We start from the raw sequence: 23,113 nt of genomic DNA on the forward strand, positions 1-23,113 counted from the left end.
CTCACACAGAACAAAAGAGAAAGACCTGTATTTATCAAGCACCTTTCCAATTTCGTACGTCCCAAAGTGTCTTACAGCCAATGAGGTACTTTTGAAGTGTTTTGCGCTTTAAAAAAAAAATGGAATCGCTGAATGTTTTTAATGAAGCAAAATAAATAATAGTGCCAGTGAACTGAATGGTTATGCTTAACTATATCTGTATGCTCTTGGAGGAACCGAACCATGGGAAAGGACTAATTGGCCATCTGGGTGTGGACTTGTACTTTGTTAACTTTTCTTTGGGGTGGTTTGTTTTGGTGCTTCTCTGAAACATGTCGAATAATAACAGTGTCCAGCTGATGCAGAAGGTGGTGGAGCAGCTGAAGCTGGAGGCCAGTGTGGAGAGGCTCAAGGTGAGAGGCAGAGAGCTCCCTCAGGGGGAGGGGAGGTAAACAGGAAAGGGGGATTAAGCAACAGGAATTGTGAGCCAAGTTATAGTTCATGGAATAAGAGGGACAGTAGCAACACGGATACCGAATTAGCCGAGGGACAGGAAGCAGAGGGGCGGTGAATGGCTGCTTTTTTTAAAGGCCAGAGGAGGGTATGGCAGGGTGCCCCACAAGCTCTGCCCTCCCTGATCAGACCTTGGTCCACACAGGGGCACGGGTTCAGCATTTGCAGGTGATGTGAAACTTGGAAGTTATGTGAACCATGAAGGTATAGTGTAGGCTTTGAAAGGATGCAGACAAGCTGGTGGGGTGGGCAGGCAATTGGCAGATGAAAGTTAAGGCAGAGGGGCGCAAAATGATTCATCTTGGTGGGGAGAGGGCACAGACACAAATCATTGAAGGTGGCAGAAATGGTTGAGGGAGTGGTCAATAGAGCAAACAGCATCCTGGGCTTTATCAATAGGGGCGTTGAGCACAAAAGGTTAGCTTAAACTTGTGTAAAACATTGGTCTGCTGCCAGCTGGACTATTGCGAGCAGTTCGGGGCGCTGCGCTATAGGAAGGATGTGAAGGTATTCAAGAGAGTGCAGAAAAGACTGTTTCCAGGGAGGAGGAACTTCAATGATGAGATCGATTGGAGAGAAGGTGAGGAGGAGATTAGATAGAGGTGTTCAAACTCATGAGGGACCCAGACAGAGTAGATAGGGAGAAACTGTCCTCATTGGTGGAACGATTCAGAAACAGAGGGGATAGATTTAAGATAATTGGCTAAAGAAGCAATGGGACAAGGGGGGTGGGGAAACGTTCTTCACGCGGCGAGTGGCTAGGATCTGGAATGTGCTGCCTGAGGGTGCGGTGGAGGCCGGTTCAATCGCGGCTTTCAAACTGGACTTGGACCATTACCCGAAAAGGCAGGGGAGTGGCACTCTGGGAGTTGCTTCCTCAGAGGGGCAGCACAGACACGATGGACTGAATGGCCTCCCTTTGTGCTGCAATCATTCTGAGAATGCGCTGCGGTTAGGTCTTACTGCTGACTGAACGATGAGACAAAGATGCTCAGTGTCTGACCGTCCGCTAATGGTCATGTGTAAAGCACAAAGTAAGGCAGGCGGTTCATCATCACTTGGGTCCGATCCAAGAACTAAAACAGTGAGTAAACTGCTGAACTCCTCATCGGCAGCTCTTGACTTTTGTTTCCTGCCCGCCCGATTGTTTTGTTAACTCCAGCTCCTCCTGTCTTTTTCTCAACCGGTAAGGACAGTGGATAAACCAGATTCCCACCTAGAACAAAGAAATGTACAGCACAGGAACAGGCCCTTCGGCCCCCCAAGCCCGTGCCGACCATGCTGCCCGACTAAACTACAATCTTCTACACTTCCTGGGTCCGTATCCCTCTATTCCCATCCTATTCATATATTGTCAAGATGCCCCTTAAATGTCCCTATCGTCCCTGCTTCCACTACCACCTCCGGTAGTGAGTTCCAGGCACCCACTACCCTCTGCGTAAAAAACTTGCCTGGTACATCTACTCTAAACCTTGCCCCTCTCACCTTAAACCTATGCCCCCTAGTAATTGACTCCTCTACCCTGGGGAAAAGCCTCTGACTATCCACTCTGTCTATGCCCCTCATAATTTTGTAGACCTCTATCAGGTCGCCCCTCAACCTCCGTCGTTCCAGTGAGAACAAACCGAGTTTATTCAACCGCTCCTCATAGCTAATGCCCTCCATACCAGGCAACATTCTGGTAAATCTCTTCTGCACCCTCTCTAAAGCCTCCACATCCTTCTGCTATAGTGTGGCAACCAGAATTGAACACTATACTCCAAGTGGGACCTAACTAAGGTTCTATACAGCTGCAACATGACTTGCCAATTCTTATACTCAATGCCCCAGCCAATGAAGGCAAGCATGCCGTATGCCTTCTTGACTACCTTCTCCACCTGTGTTGCCCCTTTCAGTGACCTGTGGACCTGTACACCTAGATCTCCCTGACTTTCAATACTCTTGAGGGTTCTACCATTCACTGTATATTCCCTACCTGCATTAGACCTTCCAAAATGCATTACCTCACATTTGTCCGGATTAAATTCCATCTGCCATCTCTCCGCCCAAGTCTCCAAACAATCTAAATCCTGCTGTATCCTCTGACAGTCCTCATCGCTATCCGCAATTCCACTAACCTTTGTGTCGTCTGCAAACTTACTAATCAGACCAGTTACATTTTCCTCCAAATCATTTATATATACTACAAACAGCAAAGGTCCCAGCACTGATCCCTGCGGAACACCACTGGTCACAGCCCTCCAATTAGAAAAGCATCCTTCCATTGCTACTCTTTGCCTTCTATGACTAGCTAGTTCTGTATCCACCTTGCCAGCTCACCCCTGATCCCTTGTGACTTCACCTTTTGTACTAGTCTACCATGAGGGACCTTGTCAAAGGCCTTACTGAAGTCCATATAGACAACATCCACTGCCCTACCTGCATCAATCATCTTTGTGACCTCCTCGAAAAACTCTATCAAGTTAGTGCGACACGACCTCCCCTTCACAAAACCATGCTGCCTCTCACTAATACGTCCATTTGCTTCCAAATGGGAGTAGATCCTGTCTCGAAGAATTCTTTCCAGTAATTTCCCTACCACTGAAGTAGTTCCTTGGATTATCCTTGCTACCCTTCTTAAACAGAGGAACAACTTTGGCTATTCTCCAGTCCTCCAGGACATCACCTGAAGACAGTGAGGATCCAAAGATTTCTGTCAAGGCCTCAGCAATTTCCTCTCCAGCCTCCTTCAGTATTCTGGGGTAGATCCCATCAGGCCCTGGGGACTTATCTACCTTAATATTTTTTAAGATGCCCAACACCTCGTCCTTTTGGATCTCAATATGACCCAGGCTATCTACACACCCTTCTCCAGACTCAACATCTACCAATTCCTTCTCTTTGGTGAATACTGATGCAAAGTATTCATTTAGTACCTCGCCCATTTCCTCTGGCTCCACACATAGATTCCCTTGCCTATCCTTCAGTGGGCCAACCCTTTCCCTGGCTACCCTCTTGCTTTTTATGTACGTGTAAAAAAAGCCTTGGGATTTTCCTTAACCCGATTTGCCAATTACTTTTCGTGACCCCTTCCAGCCCTCCTGACTCCTTGCTTAAGTTCCTTCCTACTTTCCTTATATTCCACACAGGCTTTGTCTGTTCCCAGCCTTCTAGCCCTGACAAATGCCTCCTTTTTCTTTTTGACGAGGCCTACAATATCGCTCGTTATCCAAGGTTCCTGAAAATTGCCGTATTTATCCTTCTTCCTCACAGGAACATGCTGGTCCTGAATTCCTTTCAACTGACACTTGAAAGCCTCCCACATGTCAGATGTTGATTTGCCCTCAAACATCCGCCCCCAATCTAGGTTCCTCAGTTCCCTCCTAATATTGTTATAATTAGCCTTCCCCCAATTTAGCACATTCACCCTAGGACCACTCTTATCCTTGTCCACCAGCACTTTAAAACTTACTGAATTGTGGTCACTGTTCCCGAAATGCTCCCCTACTGAAACTTCTACCACCTGGCCGGGCTCATTCCCCAATACCAGGTCCAGTACCGCCCCTTCCCTAGTTGGACTGTCTACATATTGTTTTAAGAAGCCCTCCTGGATGCTCCTTACAAACTCTGCCCCGTCTAAGCCCCTGGCACCAAGTGAGTCCCAGTCAATATTGGGGAAGTTGAAGTCTCCCATCACCACAACCCTGTTGTTTTTACTCTTTTCCAAAATCTGTCTACCTATCTGCTCCTCTATCTCCCGCTGGCTGTTGGGAGGCCTGTAGTAAACCCCCAACATTGTGACTGCACCCTTCTTATTCCTGATCTCTACCCATATAGCCTCGCTGCCCTCTGAGGTGTCCTCCCGTAGTACAGCTGTGATATTCTCCCTAACCAGTAGCGCAACTCCGCCACCCATTTTACATCCCCCTCTATCCCGCCTGAAACATCTAAATCCTGGAACGTTTAGCTGCCAATCCTGCCCTTCCCTCAACCAGGTCTCTGTAATGGCAACAACATCATAGTTCCAAGTACTAATCCAAGCTCTAAGTTCATCTACCTTACCCGTAATACTTCTTGCATTAAAACATATGCACTTCAGGCCACCAGACCCGCTGTGTTCAGCAACTTCTCCCTGTCTGCTCTGCCTCAGAGCCCCACTGTCCCTATTCCCTAGTTCTCCCTCAATGCTCTCACCTTCTGACCTATTGTTCCCGTGCCCATCCCCCTGCCATACTAGTTTAAACCCTCCCGTGTGACACTAGCAAACCTCGCGGCCAGGATATTTATGCCTCTCCGGTTTAGATGCAACCCGTCCTTCACAGACAGGTCACACCTACCCCGGAAGAGCTCCCAGTGGTCCAGATAATGGAAACCCTCCCTCCTACACCAGCTGTTTAGCCACGTGTTTAGCTGCTCTATCTTCCTATTTCTAGCCTCACTGGCACGTGGCACAGGGAGTAATCCCGAGATTACAACCCTAGAGGTCCTGTCTTTTAACTGTCTGCCTAGCTCCCTGAACTCCTGCTGCAGGACCTCATGCCCCTTCCTACCTATGTCGTTAGTACCAATATGTACAACGACTTCTGCCTGTTTGCCCTCCCCCTTCAGGATGCCCTCTACCCGTTCGGAGACATCCTGGACCCTGGCACCAGGGAGGCAACATACCATCCTGGAGTGTCTTTCACGTCCACAGAAGCGCCTATCTGTGCCCCTGACTATAGAGTCTCCTATTACTATTGCTCTTCTGCGCTTTGACCTTCCCTTCTGACCATCAGAGCCAGCCGTGGTGCCACTGCTCTGGCTGCTGCTGTTTTCCCCTGATAGGCTATTATTTGTTTTCCTCTCCTGGGGCGTGAATCCCGCCCCCGCCGGTTACCGAAATCTCCTGCACCGGAGATTCGGCGGGGGCGGGAATCGGGCCGCGCTGGTTGGCGGGCCCCCCCGCTCGATTCTCCGGCCCGGATGGGCCGAAGTCCCGCCGCTAAAATGCCTGTCCCGCCGGCGTAAATTAGACCACCTACCTTATTGGCGGGACAAGGCGGTGCAGGCGGGCTCTGGGGTCCTGGGGGGGGCGCGGGGCGATCTGACCCCGGGGGTGCCCCCACGGTGGCCTGGCCCGCGATCCGGGCCCACCGATCCGCGGGCGGGCCTGTGCCGTGGGGGCACTCTTTCCCTTCCGCCTCCTCCACGGTCTCCACCATGGCGGAGGCGGAAGAGACTCCCTCCACTGCGCATGCGCGGGAATGCCGTCAGCGGCCGCTGACGCTCCCGCGCATGCGCCGCCCGGAGATGTAATTTCCGCGCCAGCTGGCGGGGCACCAAAGGTCTTTTCCGCCAGCTGGCGGGGCGGAAATTCGTCCGGCGCCGACCTAGCCCCTCAAGGTTGGGGCTCGGCCCCCAAAGATGCGGAGCATTCCGCACCTTTGGGGCGGCGCGATGCCCGTCTGATTTTCGCCGTTTTGGGCGCCAGTCGGCGGACATTGCGCCGTTTCCGGAGAATTTTGCCCCTGATGTCTAGAGCCCATATTGGTGTACAGACTGTGAGCCATTTGCCAGCGCCCCTTCCCCTATCCCATGTGTTGGGAAACTGTCCTCGGGTTATTTAACTGAGGAGGGCATCACATTTTGGCATTGCTTCACAGTAACGTCTATTAGCGGGAACAGCTCTCTCACAATAACAAGAGGAAGCCATTCGGTCCCTCGAGTCTGATCATGGCTGATCTGTACCCTAACTCTATCTACCTGCCTCGATTCTCTAAGCTTAATCCCCATTGCCAACGCAAAAGTAATCAATTCCAGTATTGAGATTTTCAATTGATTTTTTCCACCACTCTTCGTGTGAAGGAGTGTTTCTGACATCAATCCCAAACAGCCCAGCTCCGATTCTAACGTTATGGCGACTGTAATAAAATTCCCATTAGCATGGGGATCAAAGATCAGGATGCCAGGCTGCTCTCTCCCTCTCCATTTCCCCAGGGACACCTAGGCCAAGACCACTACTGCAAATCTTGCCTCAGCTAAGAGAGATCCTTGTGACGCCTCAGGGAGTTTAAAAACCGGAGCTTGGGAGGACAGTGCGGCCTAAACTGAGGCTGGGAGGCAGAGACAGATCGGGCAAACACACTCTAGCATTTGCTAAGTTATCCACGTGACAGCAACTTTCCACCTCAAAACCAGGAACCCCCAAACCAGCAGCTTTGTCGGATAATAATCGAGCTAACAATGTTCTCATGAAGGTGAATGACTTGGAAGATTCAGAGACCGTATAACTCATCTATCCTGGCTAGACAATGCAGGCAGGGAAGCTGGTTAATGTAATATTGACTGTAAATTTCTATTGTAATTATATTTATAGAGTCATAAATTAGTAAAGCCATTTGCGGTTAGGTCTTACTGCTGACTGAACGATGAGACAAAGATGCTCAGTGTCTGACCGTCCGCTCATGGTCATGTGTAAAGCACAAAGTAAGGCAGGCGGTGGTAGTTTTTTCAAATACCATCGCACATAGGGAAATATGAAATAGGAGAGAAGTAGGCCATTCGGCCCCTCGAGCCCGCTCCACCATTCGCTAAGACCTTGGCTTCTCTGTTTGTGTTTCGAACTCCACATTCCCATCTACCCCCAATAGCCTTTGGTTCTTCAACAAGAATCTATCTACCTCCACTTTAAAATATTCAATGACCCCGACCTCCAACAACTTCTGAGGCCGAGAGTTCCAATGTTGGACAATCCTCTTGAGAGAAAATAAAATCTTCAGGGAATTAGTTACACCAAAGATTGGAGATAGATGGGTAACTGTAAGAGGGACTGGGAAAAAGCAGTCAGTGCAGGGATCCCCTGCGGTCATTCCCCTGAGAAACAAGTATACCGCTTTGGATACTTGTGGGGGGGGGGACTTACCAGGGGTAAGCCATGGGGTACGGGCCTCTGGCACGGAGTCTGTCCCTGTTGCTCAGAAGGGAAGGGGGGAGAGGAGCAGAGCATTAGTAATTGGGGACTCTATAGTCAGGGGTACAGATAGGAGATTTTGTGGGAGCGTGAGAGACTCACGTTTGGTATGTTGCCTCCCAGGTGCAAGGGTACGTGATGTCTCGGAACGTGTTTTCCGGGTCCTTAGGGGGGAGGGGGAGCAGCCCCAAGTCGTGGTCCACATTGGCACTAACGACATAGGTAGGAAAGGGGACAAGGATGTCAGGCAGGCTTTCAGGGAGCTAGGATGGAAGCTCAGAACTAGAACAAACAGAGTTGTTATCTCTGGGTTGTTGCCCGTGCCACATGATAGTGAGATGAGGAATAGGGAGAGAGAGCAATTAAACACGTGGCTACAGGGATGGTGCAGGCGGGAGGGATTCAGATTTCTGGATAACTGGGGCTCTTTCTGGGGAAGGTGGGACCTCTACAGACAGGATGGTCTACATCTGAACCTGAGGGGCACAAATATCCTGGGGGGGAGATTTGTTAGTGCTCTTTGGGGGGGTTTAAACTAATGCAGCAAGGGCATGGGAACCTGGATTGTAGTTTTAGGGTAAGGGAGAATGAGAGTATAGAGGTCAGGAGCACAGATTTGACGTCGCAGGAGGGGTCCAGTGTTCAGGTAGGTGGTTTGAAGTGTGTCTACTTCAATGCCAGGAGTATACAAAATAAGGTAGGGGAACTGGCAGCATGGGTTGGTACCTGGGACTTCGATGTTGTGGCCATTTCGGAGACATGGATAGAGCAGGGACAGGAATGGATGTTGCAGGTTCCGGGGTTTAGGTGTTTTAGTAAGCTCAGAGAAGGAGGCAAAAGAGGGGGAGGTGTGGCGCTGCTAGTCAAGAGCAGTATTACGGTGGCGGAGAGGATGCTAGATGGGGACTCATCTTCTGAGGTAGTATGGGCTGAGGTTAGAAACATGAAAGGAGAGGTCACACTGTTGGGAGTCTTCTATAGGCCTCCAAATAGTTCTAGGGATGTAGAGGAAAGGACGGCGAGGATGATCCTGGATAAGAGCGAAAGTAACAGGGTAGTTATTATGGGAGACTTTAACTTTCCAAATATTGACTGGAAAATATATAGTTCGAGTACATTAGATAGGTCGTTTTTTGTACAGTGTGTGCAGGAGGGTTTCCTGACACAATATGTTGACAGGCCAACAAGAGGCGAGGCCACGTTGGATTTGGTTTTGGGTAATGAACCAGGCCAGGTGTTGGATTTGGAGGTAGGTGAGCACTTTGGGGACAGTGACCACAATTCGGTGACGTTTACGTTAATGATGGAAAGGGATAAGTATACACCGCAGGGCAAGAGTTATAGCTGGGGGAAGGGAAATTATGATGCCATTAGACGTGACTTGGGGGGGGGATAAGGTGGAGAGGTAGGCTGCAAGTGTTGGGCACACTGGATAAGTGGAGCTTGTTCAAGGATCAGCTACTGCGTGTTCTTGATAAGTATGTACCGGTCAGGCAGGGAGGAAGGCGTCGAGCGAGGGAACCGTGGTTTACCAAAGAAGTGGAATCTCTTGTTAAGAGGAAGAAGGAGGCCTATGTGAAGATGAGGTGTGAAGTTTCAGTTGGGGCGATGGATAGTTACAAGGTAGCGAGGAAGGATCTAAAGAGAGAGCTAAGACGAGCAAGGAGGGGACATGAGAAGTATTTGGCAGGAAGGATCAAGGAAAACCCAAAAGCTTTCTATAGGTATGTCAGGAATAAGCGAATGACTAGGGAAAGAGTAGGACCAGTCAAGGACAGGGATGGGAAGTTGTGTGTGGAGTCTGAAAAGATAGGCGAGATACTAAATGAATATTTTTCGTCAGTATTCACTCAGGAAAAAGATAATGTAGTGGAGGAGAATGCTGAGACCCAGGCTAATAGAATAGATGGCATTGAGGTACGCAGGGAAGAGGTGTTGGTAATTCTGGACAGGCTGAAAATAGATAAGTCCCCGGGTCCTGATGGGTTTATCCTAGGATTCTCTGGGAGGCCAGGGAAGAGATTGCTGGACCTTTGGCTTTGATTTTTATGTCATCATTGGCTACAGGAATAGTGCCAGAGGACTGGAGGATAGCAAATGTGGTCCCTTTGTTCAAAAAGGGGAGCAGAGACAACCCCGGCAACAATAGACCGGTGAGCCTCACGTCTGTAGTGGGTAAAGTCTTGGAGGGGATTATAAGAGACAAGATTTATAATCATCTAGATAGCAATAATATGATCAGGGATAGTCAGCATGGCTTTGTGAAGGGTAGGTCATGCCTCACAAACCTTATCGAGTTCTTTGAGAAGGTGACTGAACAGGTAGACGAGGGTAGAGCAGTTGATGTGGTGTATATGGATTTCAGCAAAGCGTTTGATAAGGTTCCCCACGGTAGGCTATTGCAGAAAATACGGAGGCTGGGGATTGAGGGTGATTTAGAGATGTGGATCAGAAATTGGCTAGCTGAAAGAAGACAGAGGGTGGTGGTTGATGGGAAATGTTCAGAATGGAGTTCAGTTACAAGTGGAGTACCACAAGGATCTGTTCTGGGGCCGTTGCTGTTTGTCATTTTTATCAATGACCTAGAGGAAGGCGCAGAAGGGTGGGTGAGTAAATTTGCAGACGATACTAAAGTCGGTGGTGTTGTCGATAGTGTGGAAGGATGTAGCAGGTTATAGAGGGATATAGATAAGCTGCAGAGCTGGGCTGAGAGGTGGCAAATGGAGTTTAATGTAGAGAAGTGTGAGGTGATTCACTTTGGAAGGAATAACAGGAATGCGGAATATTTGGCTAATGGTAAAGTTCTTGGAAGTGTGGATGAGCAGAGGGATCTAGGTGTCCATGTACATAGGTCCCTGAAAGTTGCCACCCAGGTTGATAGGGTTGTGAAGAAGGCCTATGGAGTGTTGGCCTTTATTGGTAGAGGGATTGAGTTCCGGAGTCAGGAGGTCATGTTGCAGCTGTACAGAACTCTGGTACGGCTGCATTTGGAGTATTGCGTACAGTTCTGGTCACCGCATTATAAGAAGGACGTGGAGGCTTTGGAGCGGGTGCAGAGGAGATTTACCAGGATGTTGCCTGGTATGGAGGGAAAGTCTTATGAGGAAAGGCTGATGGACTTGAGGTTGTTTTCATTGGAGAGAAGAAGGTTAAGAGGAGACTTAATAGAGGCATACAAAATGATCAGGGGGTTGGATAGGGTGGACAGTGAGAGCCTTCTCCCGCGGATGGAAATGGCTGGCACGAGGGGACATAGCTTTAAAGTGAGGGGTAATAGATATAGGTCAGAGGTCAGTTCTTTACGCAAAGAGTAGTGAGGCCGTGGAATGCCCTACCTGCTACAGTAGTGAACTCGCCAACATTGAGGGCATTTAAAAGTTTATTGGATAAACATATGGATGATAATGGCATAGTGTAGGTTAGATGGCTTTTGTTTCGGTGCAACATCGTGGGCCGAAGGGCCTGTACTGCGCTGTATTGTTCTATGTTCTCATCCATGCCCTAAAAGGGCGATCCTTAATGTTAAACCCTGCCCCCTGGTTCTGGACTCCACCTCAAGAGCAAACAACCTTACCACATCCATCTTGTCGAGACCATTCAGGATCTGACGGACTTCAATCAAGTTGTCCTCTCACCCTTCTAAACTCCAGTGGAAACAGTCCCAGTCTGTCCAAACTTTCCTCATAAAACAATCCGCTCATTCCCGATACCAATCTACTGAATTGCCCCCACTGCATTTACATCCTTCCCTGAATCTACGTCCCACTACCCCATTCTTTCCCCATACCCCTGCAAGATTTTCTCCTTCAAATGTTTAGCCCATTCCCATTTGACGCCGGCTACTGGATCTGTATCCAGCACCCTGTCAGGCAGTGCATTCCAAATCCTAACCACTCGCTGCATAGAAAAGGTTTTCCTCGTGTCATCTGCGGTTCTCTTGCCAATCACTTTCAGTCTGTGCCCTCTGCTTATTGATCCTTCAATCCGTGCCCTCTGCGCATTTGACCCTTCAATCTGACACACACATGTGTCAGTACACCATCTCCCACAGCCACACACATGTCAGTACACCATCTCCCACAGCCACACACATGTCAGTACACCATCTCCCACAGCCACACACATGTCAGTACACCATCTCCCACAGCCACACACATGTCAGTACACCATCTCCCACAGCCGCACACATGTCAGTACACCATCTCCCACAGACACACCTGTCGGTACCCCCATCTCCCACAGCCGCACATTGTAACTCACACCCCTGTGGCCACCATGTTAGTATTTTATTTCTGATTTAATTCTGTTGTGACTATTGCAGGTTTCTCAGGCGGCTGTGGATCTGAAAAACTTCTGTCTCCAGAATGCTCACAAAGATCTGCTGCTTACAGGGGTCCCATCCAACGATAATCCCTTCAGGCCTCCAAAATCCTGCCTTCTGCTCTGAACTCATCACCAGGCATCATACAGCAGTCCAGTAAATGGTAAGAAAATGTTAATACTTCAGCCTGTACCGTTTAGATATTATTATATTTTTACCAACATGAACTGGTTGGCCAAGATGGCCTGTCTCTCGATAACATATGTCTTATTCCCTGGCGAGAGAGCCTGGCCGTGCGCAAGCTTCTTATTGATTCTGTGAGCTGTGTAATTCTACACTTCGCTCCCGGGTTTGCTTGGTTTTACTTGGATATGGGATGTGAACCTCGCTGGCTGGGCCAGCATCTTTTACCCATCCTTAATCACACTTTAAAAAAAAAAAATTTAGAGTACCCAATTCATTTTTCCAATTAAGGGGCAATTTAGCGTCGCCAATCCAGCTACTCTGCACATCTTTGGGTTGTGGGGGGCGAAACCCACGCAAACATGGGGAGAATGTGCAAACTCCACACGGACAGTGACCCAGGGCCGAGATCGAACCTGGGACCTCGGTGGCACGAGGCAGCAGTTCTAACCACTGCACCACCATGCTGCCCCGAAACATTAATTCTGTCGCTTTACAGACATAGCCTGACCTGCTGAGCATCCCCAGTATTTTCTGTTTACATATTACAAGAGTATATTATCTGGTCTTTATCAGTATACCTGAACAGGCGCCGGAATGTGGTGACTAGGGGCTTTTCACAGTAACTTCATTGCAGTGTTAATGTAAGTCTACTTCTGGCAATAAAGATTATTATTATTATTGTGGGAGCTTTCTGTGCACAAACTGACTGCCGTGTTCCCTGCGATACAACAATGACTGCACTTCACAAGTACTTTGAGTCATCCTAAGATTGTGGAAAGCGCTCCATAAATGCAAGTTCCTTCTTGTCGAGGTGATGAATGTTCACAGCTTGCGAGCGGGACACTTTTGTCAGCGATCCCACCCTCAGCACTCCCTGGGTCAGACGTAGCACTGGCTGCCGAGGCCTGTCTCCCCCTCCGTTCTTCCCTAATTGGCCGAATGCATTGGACACCCAACATGCTGTGTCGTTGAACAATAGGAGGCACCTGTGATGGGCTGGATTTAGTCATAAATTGTGGGGTATATTTTCGGGAGAGGGATTGTCTAGGGGAGAGGGTGGGGAGCATAGCAAAGCCAGGAAGAGGTTCCCCCGAGATGTTGGGCACCATTTTGACATTATACAGCGGACAGTTTTCCCTGCTGAGTGAGGTGTTTAAACGCTCTGGTTGGAACCTTTACTCTTTCTGTTCCCCGAAGCAGCTGTAATTGCTGCAGGAGGAGAGACGGTGAAGCAAAATAAAATTCTAAAGTTGCCTTTGTTTGGTTTCCTTTAGGTCGGTGTTTGAATTTATTGGGGTATTGTGTAATCTCTGGATGCTCCCAATAAATAAAAGTCCTGAACCTCACTCAAGACGATGACGAACACTCCATTACTGACACCTGCAATAACGGAACAGAAAACACTTTCATCTGTAACAGGAACTGCTGTGGAAAGAATATTTAGAGAGTGGTGTTTGGGGCAATGAGTGATTTAACGGAGAATGATTTCACTGCACTGTTTTTTATGAGTATCGAATACAATAAACCAACAACAGAAAAGACTTTGGAAATTACAAAAGTGAAAGTGGGCACCTGCTCTCGAAACAGTCGACAGATTTACCACTCAATGCTGAGCTGTTGCACTCGTGAGCTGTTTCTGAAGTCTGTTAGCAAGCCATGCCAAATTTCTTGCAACATTTAGCGTTGGAAGACGTTGCAACATTTACAAAAGTTTCTACTCTTCTTCAAATCCCTAGCACAAGGAAATCAATCATTTCACCGAATGCCAAAGGATCAAAGAACCCCTTCAAGCGGCTCCCTGGAAACCGAGTGATCCCGCCAATTCCACAACCGTGGAGGAAAATAACAGGAGACTAAAGGAAAAGCAAAATACTGCGGATGCTGGAGATCTGACATAAAAACAAAGTGCTGGTGAAGTTCCAGCGGGTGGGGCGGCGTCACTGGAGAGAGAAACGTTTCGAGTCCAAAATGACTCTTCGAGAAGAGTCGTCCTATCCAACCCGAAGCATTGACCCTGTACTTCTCCCCACATATGCTACCTGACCTGACGAGTTTCTCCAGCACTTTCTGTTCTTGCTTCAGAAGGCTAAAACACGTACGGCTGGTATTGAGTTTGCAGAGTTAAGGCCCGCTCTCGAGAGGAGTCGCTCCCTGTTTAGGAAAGGTGTAAAGGGTTATTTTCCTGTGCAGTTTCGGAAACCCCCTGCAAAAATTGAAATTGTGGATGATTTGTGCCCCTGTGCATTGCTGATATCACCTGAATGTTTGATTGTACTGAGATACCAAAGGTAATTTTCATAGAATTGTACAAAGGAAGCCATTCAGCCCATCGTGCCTGTCAGCTGTTTGAAAGAATTATCCAACTCGTCCCACTCGCGTAGCCTGCAAATGTTTCCTTTCCCAGTATTAATCCAGATCCCTTCGAAAGTTAGTATTGAGCCTGTTCCACCGCCCTTTCACACAGCACGTTCCCAATGATCATAACTTACTGCATTAAGAGGCTCTCCTTACCTCACCTTCAGCTCTTTTGCCAATTACTTCAAATCTGTGACCTCTGGTTCGCGGTCCTCCTAACAGTGTAGACGTTTTTCTTTGCTGTGTTTTAAGATTTGTCGCTTGATAAATAAACCACATGTGCCAAATGATGGTGAGCACACAAGAACTCAGTCACCATATACGATATGCTTTAAGATAGACCTTCCACAGTCCTGCCAAAAGATTTTGCTGTTGCCAGTGCAAAGGTCCTCTCTTTACAGCCTTCCTGTTTATTTTGTGTTGGGTAATTGGAAACATTAAGTTGAATTCACAAGGCACCCAACTGCTCGAAGCTGGGGTTTGTGCTCCGCCTGAGCCACCTCTCACCCCTTCTCATCTCACTATCGGCATATTCTCTTGATGCAATTCATCACAGCCATTCCGTGCAGTCCTTTGGAACTCTGGCAGCCCTGAGGAGTTTGCCCAGGTCACCGTTCTTCCTGTGTCAGCCCTGACAGTGGACACCAGCAGAGTATTGAATAGTGGCCGCCCGGTTCCACTGCTGGTCAGCTACTGCACATCACACCCGTTTCAGATTATTAATTCCCTTCTTTTTTTTAAAATAAATTTAGCGTACCCAATTCATTTTTTCCCAATGAAGGGGCAGTTTAATGTGGCTAATCCACCTGTCCTGCACATCTTTTGGGTTGTGGGGGCGAAATCCACGCAAACACGGGGAGAATATGCAAACTCCACACGGACAGTGACCCAGAGCCGGGATCGAACCTGGGACCTCGGCGCCGTGATGCAGCAGTGCTAACCACTGTGCCAGCCTTAGTTCCCTTTTAATGGCTACAGCTGTTAAGATACATTTTTATGAATTTTTTTTTAAAATTTAAAACAAATTTGTAACATTTACAGAAACAAGGCAATAAGCAAAGAACCTCAACACGGTGAAAACAAACAGTGGGAAAAACAAACATACTGAGGCACTTCCCCGTCGGCTCGGTTTGCACAGCCCACATATGGTCATCTGAACTAAAGTCCCCCCCCCAGCGGTATCCTAACAAGCGACTTCCCCCTCTGGGGTATCCCTGGTCCCCACCACTGGCCCACTTGTGCCTCCCCTACCCTATCTCACAGCAGCCCCCCCCCCCCCAGACTTCCCCAGCCCCAAAAGCCTGAACTCACAGGTCAGCCATCTGCTTGGCCCTAGCTCGCCCCTCCTCCTACGCTCCCTAGTGCCCCCTGACCTACGCTAGCCTCGCTGACCCCTACCCTTGGCGCCTGTCTGACTACCATCCAACCACTCGGGGCCCCTCCCCCCCTTACACAGAAAAGACCCATTAACCTGATTGCATTCCTTAGTGAGTAAACAGCTACTCTCGAAAGGACATTTACATAGCCCTTAACCAGCCAAGAGCCAGTCTCCCAGAACAGAGGCCCCGCTCTCCCACCGAAAGATACTGATTGCAGCCCCCCCCCCCCCCCATGCAAACTCCCGAAACAATGCGCCCTCCAACCGTCCCTCCAGTCCATATTCTCTGCCAAGACTAAGTACCTTCTTGAATGGAGCAGTACAGTACAGATTGAATTAACAAACCGCTGCCACATTACATCTCTGGAAGCCAAAAGTCCTTTAGTTCAAGTCCAGTTTCTTCTCTTTAATAAAAGTCCAAACCTGATCTGGCGACTCAAAGTAGTAGTGATGCTCTCCGAACGCTACCCAAAGCTTCGCAGGATACAGCGTTCCAAACCTCACCTTTTTAAAGAGGGCTGCCTTTACCTCTATGAACCCCGCACGCCTCTTGGCCAGCTCCGCTCCCAGGTCCTGGTATATGCGCACCTCACAGTTCTCCCACCTGCTGCTCCACTCCGTCTTGGCCCACCGCAGCACAGCACACGTTCCTTGTCTGAAAGCCGGTGGAAGCGAACCACCAGGCCCTCGGTCGGTCGCCCGCCTTGGGCTTCCGTGCGGGGGCTCGGTGCGCCCCATCCAGCTCCAGGGGCCAAGGGAAGGCCCCCGGCCCCATCAACGACTCCAGCATACTCGACATGTATGCTCCCACGTCCGATCCTTCACTGCCTTCGGGAAGGCCAACGATCCTTAGGTTCTGTCTTCTGGCTCTGTTTCCCAGCTCCTCAAGCATCCTCTTTGGCGGGCGTTCAGTTCCTCCACCTCGTGCTCCAGCACCGTTATCGTGTCTTTCTGGCTAGAAAGCTTCGACTCAACCTCGATTGCCTTCTCCTGGACCACCTGTGTCTCGACCATTCAGTCCATCACCACCCTCATCGGGTCCAGCGTGTCTCTTTTCAATTCGGCGAAGCAGTTCTTAAAAAACTACATCTGTTGCTCCCTTGGCCAGTGAGCCTCCGCTCCCTGGTCCCTGCCGTCCGCCATGCTTCACCGCCCGGTCTGGGGTCCCCGCTGCTCCCGCTTCGATCCTTGCCACTCCACTCGACCACTTCTGATCCAGCCGTCCATACCCCGGGAAGGGAAAACCTCTTCCCTGTTGTTTCCTCCACCGATTCAGGTCGCAAAGTCCCGAAAAATCCGGTCGAAAAAGGTCCGTTAGCCCATCACCGGCGGGAGCGATCGGGCCTGCGACGTACTTCATCCTGGCTGCCACCGAAAGTCTCTTAAGATAAAGTTTTGTGACACACGTAGATGTTTTCAAAGGAAATGAAGTTGGGGATTTCATTGCCCAACCTGAATGGATGGAATTTGAACCTGCACAAGTGATGACTTGTCCCCATTGAGGAGTATTGGCTGCTCGCCCTGAGATGTAAAAATCAGCATCCTGGCAACAAGGAAGCATTCGAGATCTGTCACAAAATATCCTGTTACCTACCGGTACTCTTCCTGTAAATTGTGCTCAGAGTTTTGATGGCACAGTAATGGATTCCCTGAGACCACACACTCAACAATGAGAACTTCCAACTTCACACGGAGTGAGAAATCCACAAGAGTGTGATATTCATTTAGGAGTAAAACTTGTACCTGAATTTTGGGCAGGATAGAGGAACCATTACCATGTAAGCTAGTTTCCGTTAGTGTGAAATTCCCTAATACAGTGCAAAGCAACCATACGTACATCTACAGGAAAGGGCCCACTGATGTAATCCAGTCCAATCTGAGAGAACACCATCACTGGGATAACACCGTTCTGGAGAGGGTTGCCAATTCAGGGGCAGTATAGTCCTGGAGGTGCCTTACACTTCACTTGTATCAATATAACTCGTTGTTGTTGACTGCCCTCCCCTGATTAAAGCAATTCCATTTCCAATATTCTTATCACTAATAAACGTGTTCAGTAAAAAAAAACCTTTGTAAATGTACCTTTGATTTTTCTCTTGGGTTGCTCCCACTATTACCCTGGAGATGGAACATTTCTCCAGGACAATCTGGAGGATGGAAACCCCAATGTCCCACCATCCTTCACTTTGGCATTGCCTTCATGTTTATTCCACGGGATTGCTGGAGCTGGACTGTGAGGCATTCCACTCTGTGTTAAGTTTTTGTCCTATTCAACACCGTGCATTGTAGCTGTGCACTTTGTGAAAATAGATTGAAAATACTGTTTCGACTGAAAATCTCCATTTTCGATGTACAAATTCTGTTGAGTACAGATGGCTTGTGTGCATTAGACATGGCTTTGGCAAGTCAATCCCTGTACATTACGGCCATGAAACCAGCCAATGAGTCCATTTGTGTCTCAGTGATCCCTGGCCCAGGCCGTTGTTAATGATGTAATATCAGTCTTTCTTTTCTATGTTTCTAATCTTCACTTCTGAACTCCCCAGTCATCTCCTCTGCAAATTTGCAATTCAGGAGATGACCAGTGGCTACTCTGAAACAGACACGAGGAAGTACACCAATGCGGTGGGTTGTGGTCGGGGACTCCTGATCCACGAGTTTCATTCTGAGCGACAGCAAAGCCGAGATCAGGCGGTGGAGATCCCACAATTCCAACAGGCTACTCCGTCAAGACAGGGGCCGGCAGTGGTGTTCAGCCTCGTTAGCCTGTCCTGCCATTCAGTTAAATCACAGGCGTTCAGTAACCTTTACCACCCAATCAAAAAAAAAAATCTATCCACCTCGGTTTTGGTACTTTCAGTTGATCTCCAGCCTCAACAGCATTTCGGGTGAAAAAGCTCCAGATTTCCATCACCTGCCTCCCCAAGGTAACTGTTTAAGAGCAGCCGCCATGGCGGTCTCCAAATTAAGAGATTAGCGCTGGGGAGCACCAGGCTTGGTTGTGTCACAGCTGACAGAAATGGTCGACATGCAACATTTCAGGACAGTGATCTTGCACTTTCTGTCATGCAACACACAGGTTACAAGGAGCAAACCTCAGAAAACTAGTTTGGATAAAATACTTTGTGTGTAACTTCCTAAACATCAGTCACAGAGCTGAGGAATACACCAGAACACAGTGATGTAATTTATAATCTTCAGCTTGCTAACTGCATTTTCTAAAAATAAAATTTACATATACGTATAATAGCTAGATCACGCATTGAACTTTCTCTAATCCATTATTCAGTTGGTAAATGCACTCATTTACAGCATTCGGAGATGTTCTTCATCACCAAGAATGAAATTCACTTCAATTTAGACGGTGCCATGATTGTCACTGAAGCTTCACAAGTGCCTTCACACAATTACTTTATTTTAAATCAGTGACGTACGTGGGCAGATATTTCTTTAAACTACTCAGTATTATATTCCCATAATACAAAAACGCTCGGAACAGAATTAATTTGTTCGGTAACTCGAGGAAGTAATTGTAACTCGATATCTATGCTTCTGCTGGTCCAACATGTCAACGGGCAGGAACTTTATTTTAATTTGGATTCTGTTCATTCTATAAACTGAACACATTTGCTCATCAGTCTGTGTAAAATTGTTTTTGATGAGCAGCATTTAACTGGTGCCCATCTCCTGGTTGAATGGGTCTTGATCACTGATGGGGATTTACAGAACAGTGAATGCCCTCACATTGTGCTAGGCTTTTACAGCTCTTACAGGAGTTACTGCTTTTGAAGTTGTTTTCAGCTTTGCTTCCGCACACCAACCGTGTCCAACTTAGTGACCGGGGAGGTGAACAAGTCCAGCACCATAACCCATTCTCACAACTCCCATCGATGCGAGGAAATGTGCCAAGTGTGACCTGGGGATGATTTAGCCCCAAGGGCCCCATCCGCCCTGCCCCTCCTGTGGGAAATCCCTTTCTGACCCCCCCCCCATGTAGGAGACAATAGAAACACAGCATAGAGGAACAGCCCTGTGTAACGAAGCCAGGGCTCAGAGTGTGGTCAGGGGCAAACCACTAATCCAGCTCCTTGCCTGCTCCAAAAACCAATTCAAATTCAAAGTGAATCCAATTCATGGTCCCCACAAGGGAGACATACCAGATCTGAGCCAAAAGGCAGAGCAGATACTACACTTGATCTTAGCCAAAAGGCCGAGAAGCGATCACGCTACATTATTCCTGTGCCGAGACCGCCGTCTGTTAAATCAGTTTTACCTGCACCGTAAGCAGGACTGGAGTATCAGCTTGTTTCTTGTACCACAAACTGTAAAAGTGTATTTTAATTATTAAAGATTAACCAGAAAGTCAATTATTGTGTCGCTTGTTCATGTTACTCTAACCCAGTTCCGTTTTTCCTATATATATTTCTAAACAACTGTTTTGTTTCGTTCACAGAGTGGGAATGTTGCCTTATTCCTGGACTCCCTTCTCTCTCCACAGATGCTGTCAGACCTGCTGCGTTTGTCCACTATTTTCTGTTTCAGATCCCGGCCTCCGCAGTAATTTGCTTTTACCTGGACTTTCTCTGCTGCTTTTTAAACTCAGTCTGAACAGATACACAGACGTGCCGATTGTACTGCCCTGACATCCCGTCTAAAGGGGGTGAGGAAATGGGACTGAATGACAACAGCTGTGGAGGCCATAAGTAGCTGCTGCTGAAGCCCTAAACCTCCAGCTGGTCAGACCATTTAATGGTGGGTCCATTTGTTACAATCAGAATGGTGGTGTTGCGTCTCAAATTTGGTTGAGTGCTCACCATGCTAGTTTGTGAGGCACTGCTACCAAATCCAAGCTCACCTGTTTTCCAGTGAGCTATTAAAGCAAGTCAGCTCCCCAGGGGAGAATTAGGGGTCCAGTATCAGTCAGACTGCTCCATGAGGCGAGACAGCGCTGCACATATTTCAGGATTTAGACGTGGAGAAGATATTTCCACTTGCAGGAGAGACCAGACCAGACCATTAAAATAGTCACTAATAATCCAATAAGGATTCAGGAGAAACTTTGTTGCACGGAGAATGGTGAGAATATGGAACTCTGCCACAGACGGTAGTTGAGGTGAATAAGGGGGAAGCCGGATAAGCGCACATGGTAGAAAGGAAGAGAAGGATATATTGATAGGTTGAGGTGAAGATGGGTGGGAGGAGGCTCGCCTGAACGTAAACAGCACGAAGCAGCCATGACGTAGATTTGTTGCGACACCAACAGTTAGCACATGATGCTTTCAATTAGGCCGGCGTGGATGTTCACTGTTAAAAGCTCCAAAAGAACACCACCCACACTAAGTTTCTCTCCATATTTTATTGAAATTCACAGGAAGGAACACATTCATACCCAGTAACAGCATTAACACGGAATACAGTTTCACCGCTCAGTAGCTGCGATTCTGTCCAAGCTGAGAATTACCGCAGGATTCATTTCACTGAGGGGGAATGCTCACCTCGCTGTGCAGAGTCTGCATGGCCTGCAGTGACAGATACTGTCCCTGGTCAGATTTAACGAAGGAATGTAACCAGCTCTTTACACCTTCAAACTAGACCCTAAATAGTGTTAAATATGACATAAACTACAGTTTAATAAAAGATCAACACTCTTCAGTCAAGTGGCCTGGAGTCTCTCAAAGACATTCACATAACACAAACTAAGTCCTAAATTAGATGCTGAGGTAATGCAGATACCAAAACTTTGGTATGGGGGGTGGGGGGGATGGCAGTAGTTGAGATATTTGTCACCCTCAAACAAACAGAAAAATATTCGATATCTTGGAAGATTCTTTTTTAAACTTTCACAAAGTTCTATTTTTTTTTTTTAAACCGCAAAGGACCTGGCCTTATTGTTCGGCCCGAGAAGGAATGATTGAGAAAATAAAACTGAACAAAGAGGTAGCTGCTTTAAAAAATCTAAACTTCTTAAACCATCAATGCTAATTGCGGCTGACTTTGAAACTCGGGTCTTCGTTCTTCCCTTTTCAAAAAGATTGTTGGTGAAATGGACGACAGCAATAGTCACTGCTACAGAACAATCCACATGCTACGCCCACTGTCCGCCAGGCGCTTCAGCGAGCGACCTAGAGAAAAGCCAACATTTATATTAAATCACCATGGTCATAGAGTCATACCATACACAAGAGGCCCTTCGGCCCATCGAGTCCGCACTGACAAAACTACACTAAATCCACACTCTTCCTATTTTCCAGCACTTGGCCCATAGCCTTGAGTGTTAGGACATTTCAGTGCTCACCCACATACTTTTTAAAGGTTGTGAGATTTCCTGCCTCTGCTCCCCTCCCAGGCGGTGGGTCCCAGACTCCCATCACTCTCTGGGTGAAAAGATATTTCCTCAAATCCCCTCGAAACCTCCTGCCCCTCATCGTAAAATTATGCCCCATTCAACTAAGGTGAACAAGGACTTCCGGGTGCGGCGATGACCAGCTGAGTCGCACGTTTCGGCAGCTCCCGGTGAAACAGACTTTTGGGCTCTTGATAGGAGCCCCAACGGCAATTTTGACGGCTAAAAACACTGTGCGGTAAACCAGAAGGGAATCCCCCCTGGATACGGATGAAAAAAGGAGGAGAAAGTGGCCGGATTGCAGTGGATCCTTTAGAACAGCGGCAAGGAAGGCAAGCAGAAACCAAGATGGCGTCGGAAGGTGGCAGTTTAACATGGGGCCCTGAACAACAAGAGTTCTTGAAATGCTGTGTGGAAGAGCTCAAAAAGGAAATGAAGAAAGAGCTGTTGGCCCCGATACTACAGGCGATCGAAGGGCTAAAGGAGGAACAAAAGACCCAGGAGCGGGAGCTTCGGGTCGTGAAGGCAAAGGCAGCCGAGAATGAGGACGACATACAGGTCCTGGTGGTGAAGACGGAGATGCATGAGGCACATCAGAAACGATGTGTGGAAAGGTTGGAGGCACTGGAGAACAATGCAAGGAGGAACAACCTGAGGATTCTTGGTCTTCCTGAAGGTGTGGAGGGAGCGGACGTCGGGGCATATGTGAGCACGATGCTGCACTCGTTAATGGGAGCGGAGGCCCCGGCGGGTCCGTTGGAGGTGGAGGGAACATACCGAGTGATGGCGCGAGGACCGAGAGCAGGAGAAATTCCCAGAGCCATAGTGGTGAGATTCCTCCGTTTTAAGGATAAAGAAATGGTCCTTAGATGGGCAAAGAAAACTCGGAGCAGTAAATGGGAGAACGCGGTGATCCGCGTTTATCAAGACTGGAGTGCGGAGGTGGCGAGAAGGAGGGCGAGCTTTAATCGGGCCAAGGCGGTGCTTCATAAAAAGAAGATAAAATTTGGAATGCTGCAACCGGCAAGACTGTGGGTCACATATCGAAGAAGGCACCACTACTTTGAGACGGCGGATGAAGCGTGGACTTTTATTGTGGAAGAAAAACTG

General features: G+C 48.3%; 2 protein-coding genes and 1 pseudogene across 3 annotated transcripts in view; 1 reads left to right on the plus strand and 2 right to left on the minus strand.

Annotated features, from left to right (window-relative positions):
• Window positions 1-234: 234 nt before the first annotated feature.
• LOC140403178 (guanine nucleotide-binding protein G(I)/G(S)/G(O) subunit gamma-10-like) lies at window positions 235-20,027 on the plus strand. 2 transcript variants are annotated; one of them, XM_072490898.1, is made up of 3 exons: window positions 235-392; window positions 11,742-11,904; window positions 13,202-20,027. In XM_072490898.1, exons 1-2 carry the CDS (start codon window positions 312-314, stop codon window positions 11,865-11,867), a joined length of 207 nt encoding a protein of 68 aa, XP_072346999.1. In that variant the 5' UTR covers window positions 235-311; the 3' UTR covers window positions 11,868-11,904; window positions 13,202-20,027. The 2 variants fall into 2 exon arrangements, with proteins under 2 accessions (XP_072346999.1, XP_072347000.1); XM_072490899.1 differs by lacking the exon at window positions 235-392 and adding an exon at window positions 510-660.
• On the minus strand, window positions 19,681-19,882 carry LOC140403416 (U2 spliceosomal RNA; annotated as a pseudogene).
• A 974-nt stretch (window positions 20,028-21,001) lies between the features above and the next one.
• dcaf15 (DDB1 and CUL4 associated factor 15) overlaps window positions 21,002-23,113 on the minus strand; it is a 38,852-nt gene continuing 36,740 nt past the window's right edge. Inside the window, exon 13 of the mRNA XM_072490900.1 lies at window positions 21,002-21,782. Within this exon, the coding sequence (XP_072347001.1) occupies window positions 21,727-21,782 (56 nt within the window). The 3' untranslated portion in view covers window positions 21,002-21,726. The remainder of the gene's footprint in view (window positions 21,783-23,113) is intronic.

Source organism: Scyliorhinus torazame, chromosome 27 (assembly GCF_047496885.1).
Source record: "Scyliorhinus torazame isolate Kashiwa2021f chromosome 27, sScyTor2.1, whole genome shotgun sequence".
Taxonomy (NCBI): domain Eukaryota; kingdom Metazoa; phylum Chordata; class Chondrichthyes; order Carcharhiniformes; family Scyliorhinidae; genus Scyliorhinus; species Scyliorhinus torazame.

Bases quoted from the DNA above. Each gene is read 5' to 3' on its own strand.
- LOC140403178 (XM_072490898.1), top strand. From the start codon at position 312: ATGTCGAATAATAACAGTGTCCAGCTGATGCAGAAGGTGGTGGAGCAG. The intron at 393-11,741 runs GTGAGAGGCAGA...TGACTATTGCAG, and splicing joins CCAGTGTGGAGAGGCTCAAG to GTTTCTCAGGCGGCTGTGGA.